Genomic DNA, 20959 nt, shown 5'->3' on the forward strand with positions numbered 1-20959 from the left:
ATTATTACTTATTACATAGTTACTGAAGTTAATGGTAACATTTGTTAAGAAAAGTTTGCCGTACTTATGCAGGCAATAGAAGTGTTGATCAAAGGAAATCAGTTGGATAGTGATGAGGAGACGAGACAGAACATAAGTCATTTGTCAGTTTGCAAACCAAAGCAGATTAAGAATGCACAATAGCCGGGCGTGGTGGCGCACGCCTTTAATCCCAGCACTTGGGAGGCAGAGGTAGGAGGATCGCTGTGAGTTCGAGGCCACCCTGAGACTCCATAGTGAATTCCAGGTCAGCCTGGGCTAGAGTGAAACCTTACCTCGAAAAACCAAAAAAAAAAAAAAAAAAAAAAAAAAAAAAATAGAATGCACAATAGAAGCCAGGGGTGTGGCATCACACACCTTTCATCCCAGCCCTCACTTGGGAGACAGAGGTAGGAGGATCACCATGACTTCAAGGGCACCCTGAGACTACATAGTGAATTCCAGGTCAACCTGGGCTAGTGTGAGACCCTACTCACAAAACCAGAAAATAAATAAATAAAAAGAATGCACAATGGCATGTTCATATGTTTGGGGTTTAATCTGTGTGTAAGAGGGAGGGTTCTGTAATGATCATCCCTAGGGTCATGCAAGCTGGGGTGCAACATTTGCACCACCCAAGCTCACGTGATGTGCACCTGCATCAGCCTGAAGCCAGCACCTCCTTAAACTGGGTATTTGGTGCCTCTTTGAGAGGCAAGGAATCCTGTTTTCTGTTTTGTGCTGGGAGAGGAAATGCTGGTGTATGTCTGTCTGTGTGTGCAGTTTGCACCACAAATGCTTCACATGACTTCTATGATGTTCTGGAGTACCTCCCAGGCATATTCACATTTTGCTTTCTACTAAGCCCCCCCCCCTTTTATTTTTCCCGAAAATGACTTAAATGTGCTTTGTTGTTGCTGGTAATTACTATACAGCATTTATCTTAAGTCATTGGAACCCTGAGCCGGCTGATCTAGGAACTCTGACATAACTGCCTCCTTCCTCTGGCACTTTACAGTTTACTTTTGCTGGATTTGAAGAGCCTAGGATGTGCTCACCTGCTCTCTGCTTCACTGTACATCCTGATGTTTCCCTGTGCTTACTCCAGGATTTAAAGGCAACCTTCCCATCCTCCACACCCTCCCACCCCCAGTCCATAGGACAGGCAGGAAGTATTCCACACCAGAAACATGCCATCCAGTCATCCAAATTCACTCACCCACCATGTCCTAAAGGTCCCAGTTACTGCACATCACAGAAGGCACCCACTGTGAGGTGCATCTGGAAACTTTGCAACTGTTCTGTGATGAGGATCAACTCACAGTTGGCAGGAAATGTGTCCAGTCCCTAGAGCAAACACATCACATGGTATATGAGGTACAAGAGGCTGCTGAGAAGTACAGGGTAAGCAACCTGACTAACTCCTGGCTGACTCACTCACTCACTGACCTGAGAGATACACTGGTTGTTCAGAAGCACTTCAAACTGAGGGCTGTAAAGAAGTATCATATTGGGCTAGAGAGGTGACTCAGCACTGAAGAAGACCTTTGAGTGCAATGCTCAATGACCAGAGTTCAATTTCCGAGTACCCACATAAAGCCAGATGCACACATCTAGTATTCCTTTGCGGTGACTGGAGGCCCTGGCATGCCCATTCTCATTTTTTCTCTCTCTTAGCAAATAAATAAATAAATAAACACATAAAATATTTAAAGAAAGAAAGAAGCATTACATTGGATCTTCCAACAGTAAGGCTAAGAACACAGATGAGCACGCCTACGAACCTTCGTATTTCACAAGGATAGAAATCCCACTGTTCTAAAGCCATTAGCTTACCTGGGATTCTGTGATCTTTTTCTCTGTAGAAATTATTCTAGGAGATATTGGACATACTGAAGGAGAAACTTGAAGTGGTGAAAAGCATGCTGGTCTTGCTCAAGACAGATGGTGATGGTTCAGGCAAGTTACTACCTAGATTCTTGGAGAAAATTACCAGTCATGCTAGATAGCAGGTAAGATATTGTAAGAAAATTCAAATAAAAGCAGTAAAAACATTGAAATCCATAAAGGGAAAAAGAATTATATGTTTAGTATGTAAAGAGCTCTTCAAAGTTCATATGAAAAAGAATAAAAAATCAATTTAAAAGTAACTAAAGAGATGAATTTGCAGAAAAGAAAGTACAAGATTTTTGTTTTGTTTTATCCAGGTAAGGTCTCACTCTAGCCCAGGCTGACTGGAATTCACTATATAGTCACATACTTGCCTCAAACTCACAGAAATCCTCCTACATCAGTTTCCCAAGTGCTGGGATTAAAGGCATGCACCTCCATGCCTGGCTATTTTTCTTTTGTTTTAGTTATATTTTCTTTGGTTGGTTTTGCTTCTTTCCCCCATCCCAGGTGAGGTCTCACTCTAGCCCAGGCTGACCTGGAATTCAGTATGTAGTCTCAGACTGGCCTTCAACTCACAGCAATGCTCTTATCTCTGCCTCCTGAGTGCTGTGATTGAAGGTGTGTACCACCACATGCAGAAGTTTTGTTTCTTAGATGTTTGAAATATTAAAATGCTAGGCAAGGCATAGTGGGACACATCTTTTGTCCTAGTACTTGGGTGAATGAAGCAGGATAATCATGAGCTTGAGGCAAGCCTATACTTCATAGTGACGTCCAAGCTAACCTGGTGTTGCAGTCCGGTTCACATTGCTGGTAGAAATCACCCAACCAAGAGCAGCTTCTGGGAAAAAGAGATTTATTTTGGCTTACAGGCTCGAGGGGAAGCTCCACGATGGCAGGGGAAAACGATGGCATGAGCATGGTGGATATCACCTCCTGGCCAACAGAAGGTGGACCACAGCAAGAGGAGGGTGTGCCAAACACTGGCATGGGGAAACTGCCTATAAAGCCCATAAGCCCGCCCCCAAAAATACACTCCCTCCAGGAAGCATTAATTCCCAAATATCTATCAGCTGGGGAGCTAGCATTCACACCACCTAAGTTTATGGGGGACACCTGAATCAAACCACCACACCTGGGATGACTTGCAAGACCCTGTATCAAAAGAAAAACCTGAGCTGGGAATGCAGGGCAATTGATAGAGCGCTTATAGGACACTCCTGAGGCCCTGCATTCAATCCCCAGCACCGCATAAATCTGAAATGATGGTGCACACCTTAATCCCAGCACTGGGGAAATGGAGGCAGAAAAGCCTCCCAAAATCTTCCAAAACAACATTTTAAAACTTCAGAACTTAGTTTATGGGAAGAGAAATACAAATTAAACTGAATTAAATTTTTATTGTGATGACATGTACAATTCATTTTTTTTTTGTTTTGGGGGGATTCAGGTAGGGTCACACTGTAGCCCAGACTGACCTGGAATTCATTATGTAGTCTCAGAGTGGCCATGAACTCATGGCAATCCTCCTACTTCTGCTTCCTGAGAGCTGTGATTAAAGGTACACACAACCAAGTGACCAAGGCGCGTGTGCGTGCCCTCTCTCTCTCTCTCTCTCTCTCTCTCTCTCTTTCTCTGTCTCTCTCTCTCTCTCTTCATATATATATGCTTTATTTTTATTTATTTATTTGGAAGAGAGAAGGAGGCAGATCAAGAAAGAGAGATTGGGCATGCCAGGGTCTCCAGCTGCTGCAAGTGAACTCGAGCATTATCTGTTATTCTTTTTTCTTTATTATTGACAACTTCCATAATTATAGACAATAAGCCATAATAATTGCTCCCCCAACACACTTTCCCCTTCACAACTCCACTCTCCATCATATCCCCTCCCCCTCTCAATCAGTCTCTCTTTTACTTTGATGTTATCATCTTTTCTTCTATTATACTGGTCATGTGTAGGTAATGTCAGACACTGTGAAATCATGGATATTCAGGTCATTTTGTGTCTAGAAGAGTGCATTGTAAGGAGTCTTACCCTTCCTTTGGCTCTTACATTCTTCCTGCGAGCTCTTCCACAATGGATGCTGAGCCTTAGAGGGTGTGATAGGGAAATTTCAGTGCTGAGCATTCCTCGGTCACCTCTCAGCACTGTGGTGCCTTTTGAGTCATCCCAGATGTCACTGCCATCTGAAAAGAGAAGGTTCTCTAACCAAAAGTGAAAGTAGCTTTAATATATGGGTATGAGCATTAAAAGAAGTGCTTACTGGGAAGTTTGACGAGCATAATATATGCATTTAGCCAGACACCAGCAGGCGTTACACCCCTAGCACTCATGAATTCCCCCATCATAGGTTTTTCAGTATTGGGCATGTATTCTCTCCTATTGAGCAGGCCTCTAGTCCAATTACAGAGAAGTTTGTTTCCCCCATAACAGACTTACCACCATTGCACCTGTTGGCTCATTTGGCCCAACTTAAGACTTGCAGTGTACTCTATTGTTTATCTCCACTGTTGACTTACTTCTTTCTATCCCATGGAGCTACATGCAGCATAGCTTTTTCCAGCTTTCTGTCAGCTCATGTACAGGCAGAATGTAATTCTTATTGGCAAAAGAAATTGATAGTTTACACAACTGGAGAGATGGCTTAGCAGTTAAGGTGCTTGGCTTTGAAGAATAAAAGCCCAGGTTCAATCCCTTAGAACCCATGTAAGCCAGATACACATGGTGGCATATGCATCTGGAATTTGTCTGCAATGGCTAAAGGCCCTGGCATGCCCATTCATTCTCTCTCTCTCACTTATATAGATAGATGATAGATGATAGATAGATAGATAGATAGATAGATAGATAGATAGATAGATAGATAGATAGATAGTTGGTTGACAATAATAACATAGACTGAGTGTCACATGGATGGTTGGTGGCTGCATGAGCTGTCAAAGCCTTTAAAGGGCTATTTAGGAACAGTTGTCCAAATCAGGGTTCCCCATCTGTGACATGCATTTCATCATTTCTGATTTCTGATTTCTAGCCATGTCTTTGTATTCAATCCTATTCTGATACATCACAGATCACAGGTTCTGGCATTAGTCTCTCTCTCTCTCTCTCTCTCTCTCTCTCTCTCTCTCTCTCTCTCTCTCTCTCTCTGTTCCAGTTCTTACAAAATACAAATATCTGCTGGAGGGCTGGCACAATGGTACATGCCTGTAATTGCAGTACTCGGGACTAAAGCCAGGGCTAAGTAGTAGAACATTTGCCTACCATGGGCATAAGGCACTGTGTTCAATTGTCTGCATTACTAAAAGCAACATGCTGGACATAGTGGTGCACACCTTTAATCCCAGTACTCGAGAGAGAGATAGGAGGATTGCTGTGAGTTTGAGACTACAGAGGGAGTGCCAGGTCAGTCTGGGCTAGAATGAAACCCTACATCAAAAAAGCAACAAAAATTATAATAACAACATTCTTACCAAATGCCAGCTCTTAGGAGGTAGAGGCAAGAAGACCACAAGCTCAGGATCATTATTATAGTTTGATGAATAGTAAGTTTGAGGACCACCTGCTACATGAGACTCTGTCTCAAATAAAAACAATAAATAGGGAAAGAAAAGGAAAAAATCACTAGACAGTTTTGTACAGAAGAATGACATGATTTAACTTCTATTTTCCTGGAACTAGTCTAGCTGATAAATTGAGAGTAAGTTGCAGGAGGTTAGGGACAGGTATCAGGGACAGGCATGGTGGCACAGGTCTGATAATCCTAGCACTCCTGGAGGCTGAGGTAGGAAAATTGACATGAGTTTGAGGCCAGTCTGGGCTACTGAGTGAGTCAGACTGGGCTAGAGTGGAACCCTACTTCCAAAATGAAATATCCGCTGGATGTGGTGGCTCACACTTTTAATCCCAGCACTTGGGAGGCAGAGGTAGGAGGATTGCCATGAGTTCGAGGCCACCCTGAGACTATATAGTGAATTCCAGGTCAGCTTGGGCTAGAGCAAGAAAGAAAGAAAGAAAAGAAAAAAAATCCTCCCCCTCAAAAAAGCCAGATGGGGAGACCTGAAAAGAAACCACTATAGTAATCAGAGAGAAATCACAGTGAATAGTTGAAAAGGTGGTAAGAGGTAGTCAAGTTCTTTCTTGAAAAATATTTTTATTTGTTTATTTACCAACAGAGAGAAACAAATAGAGCAAGAGACACACAGAGAATGGGTACACTAGGGCCTCTGGCCACTGCAGATGAGCTCCAGGGGCATGCACCACCTTTTGCATCTGGCTTACATTAGTCCTGGGGAATTGAACCTGGGTCTTTTGGGTTTACAGGTAAGCACCTTAACTACTAAGCCATCTCTCCAGCCTATGGTCAAGTTCTTGATACATTTTGATTCCAATGTGGTGAAATACTAGCTATAAAAGGATACTCCAGAATTTATACCACTATCCTAGACTTCCAAGCCTGACCTGTCTATTTTCCTTTTGGCATCTGACAGTATAATTTATCACATACAAAACTGAGTTTCTTGGGCTGGAGAGATGGCTTAGCGGTTAAGCGCTTGCCTGTGAAGCCTAAGGACCCCGGTTCGAGGCTCGGTTCCCCAGGTCCCACGTTAGCCAGATGCACAAGGGGGCGCACGCGTCTGGAGTTCGTTTGCAGAGGCTGGAAGCCCTGGCGCGCCCATTCTCTCTCTCTCCCTCTATCTGTCTTTCTCTCTGTGCCTGTCGCTCTCAAATAAATAAATAAAAAATTTATTAAAAAAAACAAAAAAACAAAACTGAGTTTCTGGGCTGGAGAGATTGCTCAGCTGTTTTGGGTGTCCTACATAAAAATGAAGGCATAGGGGATTAGGAGGAAGGGACCTGAGACCCCCTGAATTCAAATTTTCAGAACCTTCATAAACAACTGGGCACCTCTAATCTAAATCCTGCTCCTCTTCCTTCATCAGATATGATACAATATGATAGATTTCAGGTCAAGTATGACAAACTGACCACAAATATTGCATACTATTTCCATTTCTAGCCACAGGATACACACAAGGAGAAATAAAGTCCAGAATCACCAGAGCTCAAGAAAAAGCAACAAAAAACAACAAATTCTGGGATAAGTAAGATATTCCTGCTCAGAGAAATGACAGAAGAGGCCTGGAGAGATGGTTCAGCACTTAAGGCACCTGCCTGCAAAGCCTAAGAATCCGGGTTCAGTTCCCCAGTATCCACATAAAGGCACAAGGTGGTACATGTGTCTGGAGAGATCAACAACTAAAATATTTAAAAAAGAAAGAAAGAAAGAACTGGCATGGCTGGAGAAATGACTTAGCAGTTAAGGTGCTTGCCTGCAAAGCCTAAAGACCTATGTTTGATCTCTACCCAGATCCCATGTAAGCCAGATGCACAAAGATGAGGCAAGAAAAAGGTTGCATATGTGCACTAGGTGGTACAAGTTCTGGAATTCACTTGCAGTGGCTGAGGCTCTGGCATGCCAATTCTCTCTCTTGCTCTCTCTCTAAAAAAAAAAAAAAAAAAAAAGAACTGGCAAAAGGGAGCAGCTGGCAGCCACTGCACAAAGGATCTCGCTAGGACACATATATGTACATAAATGATGCATATCACACTCACCCAAGAAAGAGAGTGCCTAATATGTTACTCACCTCTGGAATTTAGCCATTTTTTCTCTTTCTTCATTTCTTCCTCTCTGTCGCCTCTCTGTTTTCCTCACTTTTCTTCTTTTCGCTTCTCCCCCTCCCCAACACAAGATATTGCCCTGTAGCCCTGGCTGTCCTGGAGCTTAGAATGTAGACCAGGGGTGTCTCTTGTCTCTGTTCCCCAAAGTGCTGGAATTATAGGAAGATGCCAACATCCATGCCTGGCTCCATAGTTTCTCTTCCTAATGTTTTTGTTTGTTTGTTTGTTTGTTTGTTTGTTTTAATTTGTGGTATAGCATTCCAGAGTCTCTTACTGCTTTAAACAAACACATCTGGCTTTACATGAGTTCTGGGGAATTGAACCCAGGCTGGAAGGCTTTGTAAGTGTCTTTAACCACTGAGATGCCCCTTTCTGTTTTGATAACTCACTTTTTCTAATTGCTTTTTCTCAAAATTTTGATGTCTTCCATCCTTGATTCCATCTTACCACAATCCCTAGCCAAAACACCAGCAGATCTCACAGGTACCACTTTCCAAGTTCCAGGTCTTCCCTTGTCATGTTGGTAATGTTGTTTGAATTGTTTTGTTTTTGTTGTTTGCTTGTTTATGGATTTTTTTTTTTTTTTTTTTTTTTTGAGGCAGGACCTCAGTCTTGCCTAGGTTGACCTATAACTCACTCTAGTCCAGGCTGGGATGTCTGTCTGTCTTTCTTTCTTTCTTTCTTCCTCCCCCCCTCCCTCCCTCCCTCCTTTCTTTCTTTCTTTCTTTCTTGATATGTTCTTTTCTTTTTGGCCTTTTCTTTTTCTTTCTTTTTTTTTTTTTTGAGAAAGGCTCTTTATTATGTAGCCCAGGCTGTCCTCAAACTTCCCATTCCCCTGCCTCAGCCACTCTGAGTACTGATACTAGACTAGCTTAACTTTTTCATCTTCACTAACTCAATAAACACCCCTTCATCTGCTTTCAGGGTTTTAAATTATGTTAACATCTTGGCTAATCTTGACAAAAATTTGTTTTGTCCTTTGGACTTATGTCTTTTATTTCTTCCTTCTGGACTTTATTTCCCCTTGTGTGTATCCTGTGGCTAGAAATGGAAATAGTATGCAATATTTGTAGTCAGTTTGTCAAACTTGACCTGAAATCTATCATATTGTATCATATCTGATGAAGGAAGAGGAGCAGAATTTTAAAGAGGTAGTTGAGTCTGAATACAAATTGAGGTTCTGGTTACTGCAGTTACTGCTGGTTACTGTATGAGTTTAACTCCCTGGGCCTGCAAGGATGTGGATTTATCTTGAACTTGGGAACAGCTAATCATAATCAGCAGATGAGTTTTACTACAAAGCTAGAAGAGAAGTCCAAGGAAACACCACAGGTGAGATGATTTCCTCCTAATATACTGGAAGTCAGAAGAGTTCCGCAGTGTATCAGTTTTGGGAAAAGCTATACATTGACAGCCATAGGTATGTTGAATGTATGTGCATAGTTGCTTAGCATGTCTGTTTCTGTGAACTTATCCTCATGTATAAAGACCTACTAGGGCTGAGGAGATGGTTCAGCAGGTAAAAGTGCTTGAGGTTCAAGCAAGGGACTTGAGTTCTGCTTCTAGCATCCATGTATAAAAGCCAGACATGGCTGCCCATGACTATGACCCCAGCATTGAGTGGGGGCAGAGACAGGAGGATAGCTGCGTTCTTCAAACAGCCATTCTAGCCAAAACATGGCAGCTTCGGGTTCAGTAAGAGATTTTATCTTAGGGAAATAAGGAAGAAGAGTGATAATGGAGGACACTCAATGTCATCTTCTGGCCTCCTCAAGTGTGTGCACTGGATACATTCATTTGTGCACACATGTGTATATACCACATATGCTAAATACACAAAGACACATGGGAAAGGTAAACTCCACCTGCAAATTGATTTGTGTGTATATATTAGATCACTGTTATGCTGAAAATATCATTACATCCATAGACAGATATATTAAGAAGGGAACATAAAGCCAGGCATAGTGGCACATGCCTTTAATCCCAGGAAGATAGCCATGAGTTCGAGGCCACCCTGAGAATGTGGAGTGACTTCCAGGTCAGCCTAGACTAGAGTGAGACCCTACCTCAAAAAAAATAAATAAATAAATAAAAGAAGAAGAAGAAGAAGAAGAAGAAGGAGAAGGAAGGAACATCAGTATTGAGGGTTCAGATAGAACCACAGTTCAACCACAGTTCAGAATGAATCACTGAAGCCTAAATGATGGGCTTCTGGTTTGAGTTCTCTTAGTTACTATGTGGCCTTAGGCTTGTGGTGTTAAATATCTGACCCAGTTTCTTTAGCTGTATGATGGAAATAGCCATGGCCTCTGATGCAACACTGCTGTGAGCTTTGAGATAACCTACAGAAAGCTCCTTATCTAGTGTATGGTACAGTTTAAGCAATCTGGAAATATTAGACATTGTTTTACTCTTGTGATATTTCATGATAGTAAGCAATTAAATACAACCTATTTCCAGGAGTGTGAGGCTCACATAATGATTCGAGTGGTGTATATAACACAGAATGCTGTTGCCATGCAGCAGGGGCAGCATGATACTCTCTGCAAAACTGAAAGTCTCCAAGACAGATAGAAAGTTCCAGACAAGCAATGGAATATAATGTAATTTATTTTCCTAAATGATATAATCATGTGTTGATGTGATGAATTAGAATACATTTGTAAAGATTTTTAAAAAAGGAAACTAACATCAGTGGCTTAAGTAACTAGTTGTTCCTATTGTTATAACTTTCATTCAATTATAATTTTAATTCTAATTTAGTGATGAAACATTCGGTTTATGAATAAAATGTCCTACCAGAAAGAATGTGATGCCTTTGAGGAACATAGTGCTAATCCAAGGAAACAGATTAAATGCCATATGGCTAGTTCACCTTTAACATTAGATGTCAAAGACCTTCCTCTATGTACATTTTTTAAACAGTAGTTCATTATTTAGCCCAGGTTGGTCTTGAATTCATGATCCTGCTCTCTCCACCTCCCAAATGCTGGGATTACAATTATGTACTGTCACTGTGCTCAGTCTCGTTTCTATGGAAAAGAATATCCTGCCTCACACGGAAGATAGCAAAGCCTTACCTGATTATGTCTTTCTGTCAGCAGAATAGGTTTTTAAGGATGTGAAACTGAAGCAGGGCCTCACTTTAGTCTTAGACTTGGAACTTATCAAGTAAGTAGCCCAGACTGTACTTGAGCATGTGATAGCCCTCCTATCATAGCCTTTCGGATGCTAGGATTAAAAGTATGTGACACTAGCTGGGCGTGGTGGCGCACACCTTTAATCCCAGCACTCGGGAGGCAGAGGAAGGAGGATCGCCATGAGTTCAAGGCCACCCTGAGATGACAGAGTTAATTCCAGGTCAGCCTGGACCAGAGTGAGACCCTACCTTGAAAAACAAAAACAAAAACAAAAACAAAAAAAAGAAAAGAAAAAAAAAAAAGTATGGGCCACTGCACCTGGCAGGGAAACAGTTTTTAAACACAAGTTTGAATTAGTAAATAAGAAGAAAGGAGGCCAGGCGTTGTGGCACATGCCTTTAATCCCAGTACTTTGGAAGCAGATATAGGGGGATCACAGTGAGTTCAAGGCCACCCTGAGACTTCATAGTTAATTCGACGTCAGTCTGGGCTAGAGTGCGACCTTACCTCTTAAAAATCAAAAGAAGAAAAAGAAAAAAGAAAGAAAGAAAAAAATGGGCGTGGGAGATATTTCAGTTGGTAAAGTGCTTTCCTCACAAGTATGAGGACCTGAGTTCAATTCTCAAAACTGTGGGGGCATATGCCTGTAATCCCAGAATCAGGGAGATGAAGACAGAAGGACAAGTATGGCTGGTTGGCCAGGCAGTTTAGCCAAATTCGCAAGCTCCGGGCAAATTGGAACACTCCCATCTCAAAGGAGGTGGACAGCATTCCTGAGGATGACTCCTGCAGTTCTCCTGCACTCAATGAGTAGTACATAAACATGTGCTCCCATGTGTGCTAAAAAAGACAGGGTATAAGGTATTGATCAGTAATACGGAGATGCTTCTGCACAGATTCAGCTGGCTGAGTCAAGAGAACAGGATTAAACTGAAGGCAAGTGTGGCCCAGGTTGTTTCTGAACAGATGCATCACCTCTAGTGCATCACCATGGAGCTGGAGAAGAATTGTGGGGAGTCTGCATTAGCGTTACTGCAGGTCATTGTGGAGAAAACCATTCTTAACTATATTTGAGAACTGAAAAGTAGGGCTGTAGAGATTGCTCGGTGGTTAGGCCACTTGCCTGCAAAGCCTAACAATCCGAGTTTCATTCCCCACTACCCATGTAAAAGCCAATGCATAAAGTGGCACATACATCTTGAGTTTGTTTGCAGTGCCTGGAAGCCCTGGCCCATCCATTCTGTCTGTCTCTCTTCTCTCTGCTAGCAAATAAATAAATAAAAATAAGGATCATTAAGAACTGAAAAATAAGCCGGATGTGGTGGTGCATGCCTTTAATACCAGCACTCTGGAGGCGAGGTAGGAGGATCGCACTGAGTTCAATGTCACACTGAGACTCCATGGTGAATTTCAGGTCAACCTGGGCTAGAGTGAGACCCTACCTCAAAAAAAAAAAAAAAAAAAAGATCTGAAAAGTGGATAATTCTCACTAGGGGTCATCACAAGGTCCATTGATCTTAAGCCATACATGAAGGCTAGGCAGCCATTTTCCAATCTCCAGTTGCTAAATATAGCATGTATAGTTTTGGTGGGACTATAAATTAGTACAGATGTTATGGGAAGCCATGTGAAGTTCCTCAAAAACCTAAGCATAGAACTGCTATGTGATCCAGCAATCCCACTACTGCACTACTGAGTGTAATCCAAAGGGTATCAAATTAGTTTTTCAGAAATATATCCACAGTACCATATTACTGTAGCGATATTCACATTAACAAGCATGGAAACTGTACATCAATTGATGAGTAGTTTAATAAAGCCTATCTGTTAGTTAACTAATTTATAGTAGTTTTGTTCAGCTTTTCAATTTTTGGCATTACTTGGAATTGAACCATTATGCAAGTACTTTATCATTTAGCTATTTCCTCAACTCACTTTAAACACAGGGAGAGAGAGAGAGAGGTTTTTGTTTTGTTTTTTTGAGGTAGGATCTTGCTATAACCCAGTCTGATCAGAAATTCACTATGCACTGTTAGGGTGGCCTTAAACTCAAAGCAATCACACTACCTCTGTCTCCTGAGTGCTGGATTGAAGGCAGGTACCATCATACTCAACTAAAAAAATATTTTTAAATGAGTTGAGGACATGGCCAGTGGTTATAGGTACTTTCTTTTTTGTTTGTTTTTGTTTTTTTGTGATTGGGTCTTACTCCAGCTCAGGCTGACCTGGAATTCACTATGTAGTCTCAGGGTGACCTCAAACTCATAGTGATCCTCCTACCTCTACTTCCCAAGTGTTGGGATTAAAGGTGTGAGCCACCACTCCTGGCAAAGGTACTTTCTTGCAAAGGCTGCTGGCATGGGTTCTATACCCCAGTATACATGTAGAGCCATATGCATAAAGTGATGCATGCATCTGGAGTCTGGAATTTGTTTGAAGTGGAAGAGATCATGGCACATCCATTCTCTCTCTCTCACACTCACTTCTTCCTGCAAAAAAATAAATAAAAATACTTTAAAATATTATTTAAATCTTTTAAAATCAAACACTGACAAGTCTCTGTTACTAAGCCTCTAAGATACAGTTTAGTTCTTGAGATAAACCTATTTCCAAACTGAGTGGACAGGTGTGAGCCAATTATGATCAGTTCCTGACCTGGCTTCAACTGTCCTCCTGGCCTAGTGACCCTCCATCTGCTCAAGACTGTCCCTCTGAAACAGGAAGAAGTAAATGGACACCCTTTGAAAAGTTCATGTTTGCATATCATGGCTGAGGAGAGGCAATGTTTCTGGGAATACAGCAAAATCATTTCAAGTGTTTTTCTGGCCTTTCCTTATTCCTTATTAGAATTTGATGTCTCAAAATTCATCCTAAAATGTTAATATAATTATATGGAGGAAATTAAGTTCATATTACAAGAATATGGGCATGGCTTACAAATGTCTTAACTCAAATATCTCGTCATAACCTTGTCTTCTTTTCCTTAGAATGCAAGATATCATTTAGAAAGGTAAGTATTTGTTTTGGAAATGATCTGGTCAACAACAGGGGTAGGGATATTTTTGGTAGGAAGGGATTGGTGGGGGGAGGAATTTGCCTACTGGAAAAAGTTAATGAGATTTATCATTTAGATGAAGAACCCCAGGCCTATGCTAAGAACTGAGATTGGCCTTTTCTTTTTTAATTATTTTTTTTCTTTTTTTTTCAATTTTATTTGTTTATTTATTTATTTGACAAAGAAAGAGGGAGAGAGAGAAAATGGGCGTGCCAGGGCCTCCAGCCACTGCATACAACTCCAGATTTGTGTGTCCCCTTGTGCATCTGGCTGAGGTGGGTCGTGGGGAATTGAACCTGGGTCCTTTGGCTTTGCAGGCAAATGCCTTAACTGCTAAGCTATCCTTCCAGCCCTATTATTATTATTATTATTATTAGTAGTAGTAGTAGTAGTAGTAGTATAGTAGTAGTAGTAGTAAAAGTTATTTATTTATTTATTAGAGACAGAAAAAGGGAGGGATGGAGATAGAGAGGGAAAGAGAAAATGGGTGCAGCAGAGCATCCAGCCACTGCAAACAAACTCCAGACGCATGTGCCACCATGTGCATCTGGCTTACATGGAACCTGGAGAATAGAATCTGGGTCCTTAGGCTTCACAGGCAAGTGCCTTAACTGCTAAGCCACCCCTCCATCCCTGAGGTTGTCCTTTTCAATGGAGGTGAGTTGGTACTGCATCAGTACCTAGAGCCTGCTAGTATCACAAACCTGAGCTCATGCCAAATACGAGAAATGAGCAAAATGCTAATGCTGTGCCAAAGTAAGTGTACCTTGTCTGTGAGAACAGAATCCCTGATTTTATATTTGAGAATCAGTGGGCATCCCACTATAAATAAAAGTGAATTCTAACAATTTGAAGATTAGAAAGCCTAATATATGCATTAGTTACCTTCTTGTTGCTGTGACCAAAAATCTGACAAGAAGCAACCTAAGGAAGAAAGGATGTGTTTCTGCTTAGAGTTCAAGGTTATAGTCCATCTTGGTGGGAAGGTATGGTGGCCAGAGCTTCACTCATATTCAGTCTGCAGTAAGGAAGCAAAGAGAAATTAATGCTGCTACACAACTCTCATTCTTCTTTTCATTCGGTTTGAGTCATCAGCCCATGGAATGGTGTCATGTACATTTAGGATGGCTCTTCTTACCTAAGTTAACCTAACCTAGACAACTGTCATAGAAATGCCTAGAGGTTTGTTTCCATGATGATTCCAAATTCTTTCAAGTTGACAATCAGAGATTAACCATCACAATATGCTGTGCACATTGGATATCAAGAAAATATGTAGACTTCCTATACAAATTCTTTGCCATTTTCTCTGAAACATATTTGCAGGAAAATTCTTCTTTAAAAATTAATTTTTTAATATTTTATTTTTATTTATTTATTTGACAGAGGAAGAGGAAAAGAGAGTGAGAGAATGGGCACACCTGGGTCTCCAGCCACTGCAAACAAACTCCAGATGAATGTGCCCTTTGTGCATCTGTCTAACGTGGGTCCTGGGGAATCGAACCTGGGTCCTTTGGCCTTGCAGGCAAACTCCCTAACCACTAAGCAATCCCTCCAGCCCTAAAAATTATTTTTTTTAAGCCAGTTGTGGTAGCATACATCTTTAGTCTTAGCACTCAGGAAGTTGAGGTTGGAGGATCATCTTTAGTTTGAAGCCAACCTGTTCATAAACTCAATATGTATCAGAGGCTAGCTTTGAACTGCTGATCCTTCTGCCTCCACCTCTCAAGTGCTGAGATTATATGCATGTACTACCATACTGAGCTTCATGTCTGTAATGTATTAGAGCTAGTATTTGTAGACAGCTCAATAAGCAATACACATTCTTTCCTACCCCCTTTTTTGGGGGGTGGTTGTGCTAGACATCAACCCAAGGCTCATGCCTTCCACACACATTTTGTTGCTGAGCTATTCCCTTCCTCCTGATTTTATTTTATGCATGAGTATCCAGTTGTTTCAATATAACTTGTGGGAATAAAATTATCCTTTCTCCATTAAATGTACCTGGCACTTTTGCAGAAAATCAGTTAGCATCTATGACCACATCTATTTGTAGAGTCTAGTAGATCTGTGGTTCACTGTCTTTTTGCCAATTCTACTTTGGCTTGATAGATAAAGATAGGAAGTATTGAAAGCAGCTACCATGAGTTCTCCAAATTTCTTTATTAAAATGGTTTTGGCTACTTTACATCCTTCACTATTCCACATAAATTTAATGTCAGCTTGTTGACATTTTCAAATGAAGAGTTCTGGAAGAATCAACATATTAATAATGTTAAATCTTGTCCAAGAACACTTGTTAAGGTCTTTGTTTTTTCTCAACAGTGTTTTCTAGGTATATTATGAGGCAGATCACAAAGTATTTTGTGGTTTGAGTATTATTATAAGTAGTATTGTATCTGTATATTTGTTTATTTTCTGTACAAGAGATTGAACCTATGGCCTTGCACAGTCTACCACTGAGCTGCATCCTCGTTACTTTTTATGCTGAGCCAGTGTCTCACTAAGCTGGCCAGACTGCTCTTGAACATATTCTGTTGCCTAGACTGGCCTTGAATTTATAATCTACCAGCCTCAACCTCCCAAATAGCTGAGATTACAAGCTTTTATCACCAGACCTAGCATAAGTAACATTTAAAAAATATATATTTTTTAATATTGATTTACCTATTTATTACAGAGATTGTGTGTCCCAGGGCCTCTAGCCACTGCAACAAACTCCAGACATACATGCTACCTTGTGAATCTATCTGGCTTTATGTGGCTACTGGGGAATCGAACCTGGGTCCAGGCTTTGCAGGCAGGTGCCTTAACTGCTAAGCCATCTCTCCAGCCCTTATTTACTGAAATTTAAATGGCATTCCTATGACTATGTTAAGTTCATTTATTAAATTTAATAGATTTGGGGATTTGGATTTAAAGGGTTTTTTTTTTTTTTTTAATCATGGTCTCATATAACCCCAACTCCCCTTAAACTTGCTGTATAACTGAGGCTGGCTTTGACCTCCTACTTGTACCTCCCCAAGTGCTGGAATTATAGCTGGGCAAAAACATGTCCAGCTTATGTGGCACTGGATTCAGACCCAAGTGCTTATAACTAGGCCAGCAGTACACCAGCTGAGCTACATCTCCAGCCTTTTTTTTTTGTTTTGCTGAAATGACATCTACTTAGTAGCCTAGTGTAGCCTTGAACTCAACTATATATCCCAGGCTAACCCTAAACTCACAGAAGTCTTCTGTTTACTATCCAGTGTTGGTGTTACAAGTGTGAGCCACTATGCCCAGCACTCATTTTACTTTGGTTTTGAGATAATCTCTTTGGTTCTTTGCCAAATCTGTTTACAGAGATGGTTTAGTTTCCTAGTATTGGAGAGATTTTTTTTTTTTTTGGTGTTTTTTGAGAGGAGGGGAGAGAATGAAAATAGTAAAAGGAAGAAGTCCCAGCAGTCTTGAAGATAATCACAAAATAAACAAAAAGTCTGAAATACATTTAAGTATAACAAATCACATTGCACTTCTTATTCTCGATTTTATTTTCTGGAAGGGGAAGGCTCTCCTAGGTTTGCCAGCCTCTGCTCATATAGCCTCCTTTCATTTAATTTAACATCAAGTGCCCACTGTCAAAAACTTAATCACACATGAGGATATTTAAGATATGTGGAGTGATTAAGTAAGAGAAAAGCTGTGCAGTTTTAGAAGACACCAGTGCTTCTGGCTAGTTCTGTCCTGTAAAAAGATCTTTTGGACAGATGGCTTTCTACTATATGACAGAGATCCCTCACATAATTTCCCTTACCTTCCAGGGAACATTTAGACAAATAGAGACCTGAATTCAGATTATTTTAGTATGTGTCCCCTCATGTATAGTTGAATCCCAGGCACTACCTGGATAGGACCCATTACTAGCACAATTTTATAGACTTTGAGGTGAGGTACTTTGAAACCTCTCCTTGGCCTCCTTGTCCATTATCATATTGACTCCTCTATTTCCTATGATGTTCATTTCCAGGATGTCTCTTTCTGGATGCACTTAAATCACCTCTGCCGTCTGTGTCTGAGACTTATGTAGCCCATTGGGAAGCCTCTGAATGTTAAAAGTCATGGTTCTGGAGTAGGTTCTGCTGAACCCTAAGGTTAATTAAATTTCTCTCCTTCAGGGCATATAACTTTGGATCCTGGAACAGCTCATCCACGCCTGGTCTTATCCAACAACCTTAGAAGTATGACATTTGGAAATAAGACACAGGATGTCCCAAGCACCCCAGAGACATTTGATTTCAGTGCCACAGTGTTGGGTGCAGAAAGCTTCATCTTGGGGATGCACTATTGGGAGGTAGCTGTGGGGAAAGGCAACAAAGTAACAGTTGGGGATACATGACTGTGCAGACAGACTGAGCAACATGCTTAAAGCTTCTGGAGATGAAATCTTGCTCAGAGGAGCCATGATGGAGATTGATTACACTTCCTGGGTCTTCTCCCCCTCTAAGAAAGACCTGCCTGAGGCAGCAAATGGACAAAACCAGCATCTTCCTAGATTATGATTATGGGCAGATATTATTCTACAATGTGACCGAGAGAACCCTCATTTATAATGTCTCTTATCTTACTTTCCATGTAACAATTAGACCTATATTTTCCCTTTGTATTTCAAATGAACACACAAATTCAGACTCTCATAGAACGTGTCCCCTTTATGTCCCTGCCTAAAATGTTACTGTTAGCCCTTAATCTTTGTGTGGAATCCAAAATCCCATGAGAACCAAAAATTAAGAATAAGACTGGCCTTGAATTCAGTATGTAGCCATAAATAATTCCTGCCTCTACTTCCCAAGTGCTAGGATTCCAGGTATGCAAAAGGTTTGTGTGGTGCTGGGGGGGGGGGGGTGTTAAACTATGCATACTATGCAGACAATCTAAAACAAACTAACATCCTTAGCCCTCCAGAGATATGTCAGAGAGCACTTGCAGGATGAAGTCCCATCAGAGATGGAAGCAGGATGGTTTGAGTGTGTAGGCTAAGGCCATGGAGAGGGGAGTCATCCTGTTACTGAAAGGGCACAAGACTTCCTGATCGCTATTCCACACAGAGAAGAATATGTTTATTTCTCTGGATTTTCTTTTTTTTTTTTTCTGTATTAGCCTGAAGGTGTTACAGAAAATGTGAACATTTTAGATTTGGTTTTTCAGATATTTTCTATGTTAATTTCTGACTGGAAAAACAAAATTCTCAAAAGAAAAAAGAAAGCCTGAAGGTTCAGTTTTTTTGAGGTATAAGTAACATAATGATAGCTTGTCTGTTCTTGACTTGTAGACCCACTGGAAAATGCTTTAGCCACTTAAAAAGCTGAATATCTTCAGGTCAAGATGGTGACCTCCTAGCTGCACTACAGACAACAAGGAAAAAAAAGGATAGTATTCAAGGGAAATTAAAAACTTTTGCAAGACGGAGGGCACAGATTGGGGTAAAAGAGGGAAGCTCACACCCCAGCGACCCAAAAGTCACCCTTATAATAGATGGTGAAAGGAAAACTTTCCATGACAAAACTCAGCTTTACAATTATATGACCACAAAACCAAACCTACAGAAAGTACTCCAGGAAATTCTCCACAGAGAAGAAACAAATAACCAAACACAAATGCCTACAAGAAGCAGATCACAGCAACCAAACCCAGAGTAGATAAAAAAAAAAAAAAAAAATTAAATTCCATGGAAATGCCAACACACCTCTACCACCACATGACAGGGATCAAATCAAATCTCACAGTCATCACCCTAAACATTAATGGCCTTAATTCACCCATCAAGAGACACAGGCTAACAGGGTGGATCAAAAAATTAGACCCCTCAATCTGCTGCCTTCAAGTAACCCACCTTACCACTAAAGACAGAAACCTCCTCAGGGTGAAAGGGTGGAAAACAATATTCCAGGCAAATGGGAATAAGAAACAAGCAGGTGTAGCTATATTAATATCAGATAAAGTTGACATCAAACCAAGAACAATCAAAAAAGACAAAGAAGGCTACTTCATACTTATAAAGGGAACAATCCATCAAGAGGATATTACAATCATAAATCTGTATGCACCAAACACAGGGGCACCACAGTTCATAAAACAAAACCTATTTGACAATAAAACAGAAATAACCACCAACACCATCATAGCTGGGGACTTTAACACACCATTATCAGTAATAGACAGATCATCCAAACAGAAGGTCAACAGCGAAGTAAGAGAGCTCAACAAAACCATAGAGCACTTAGACCTAACAGACACCTACAGAACTTTCCATCCCAAATCCACAGACTACACATTCTTCTCAGCATCGCATGGAACATTCTCTAAAATAGACCATATACTGGGTCACAAAGATAGCCTCCACATATTTAGGAAAATCGACATAATTCCCTGCATAATATCAGATCATAATGCTATATTCCTAGAAATCAACAACAAAAAAACCAACAAGAACCACAACGGCAACTGGAAACTGAATATCACACTCTTAAACAATAAATGGATAGTGGATGAAATAAAAAATGATATTGCAAAATTCCTGGAATTGAATGACAATGAGAACACATCATACCAAAACTTATGGGACACAATGAAGGCAGTCCTCAGGGGAAAATTCATAGCACTCAATGACTTCATAAAAAAGACAGAAAGATCCCAAATCAATAGCCTAACCATCCATCCACCTAAAGGCATTGGAAAAACAAGAAAAATCCAACCCAAAGAGCTCCAGAAGGAAAGAAATAATTAAAATCAGAGCAGAAATTAATGAATTGGAAACCAAGGAAACAATTAAGGCAATTGACAAAACAAAGAGCTGGTTCTTTGAAAAAATAAACAAGATTGACAAACCTCTGGCCAATTTGATCAAGCAAAAAAAGGAGAGACTCCAAATTAACAAAATTCAAAATGGAAAAGGAGAGATCACAACAGACATCAGTGAAATCGGCAAAATCATCAGGACTTATTTCAAAAACCTCTATTCCACAAAACTGGAAAATGTGGAGGAGATGGATAAATTCCTGGATGCATATCATCTACCAAAGCTAAACTCAGAGAAGATCAACCACCTCAATGAACCCATCACACTCATGGAGATTGAAAAAGTAATAAAAAACCTCCCAAAAAAGAAGAGTCCAGGACCAGATGGATTCC

The 20959-nt window shown here is 40.7% G+C and overlaps 1 protein-coding gene across 1 annotated transcript; it reads left to right on the plus strand.

Annotated features, from left to right (window-relative positions):
* The first annotated feature begins 1962 nt into the window (after positions 1-1962).
* Triml2 (tripartite motif family like 2) lies at positions 1963-18496 on the plus strand. The gene is given in 6 exon segments (XM_004673270.2): positions 1963-2030; positions 8785-8923; positions 14428-14545; positions 17947-18131; positions 18133-18264; positions 18266-18496. Coding segments are annotated over 6 exon segments (873 nt in total).
* The last annotated feature ends 2463 nt before the right edge of the window (positions 18497-20959 follow it).

Source organism: Jaculus jaculus, chromosome 1, assembly GCF_020740685.1.
Source record: "Jaculus jaculus isolate mJacJac1 chromosome 1, mJacJac1.mat.Y.cur, whole genome shotgun sequence".
In the NCBI taxonomy this organism is placed as follows: Eukaryota; Metazoa; Chordata; class Mammalia; order Rodentia; family Dipodidae; genus Jaculus; species Jaculus jaculus.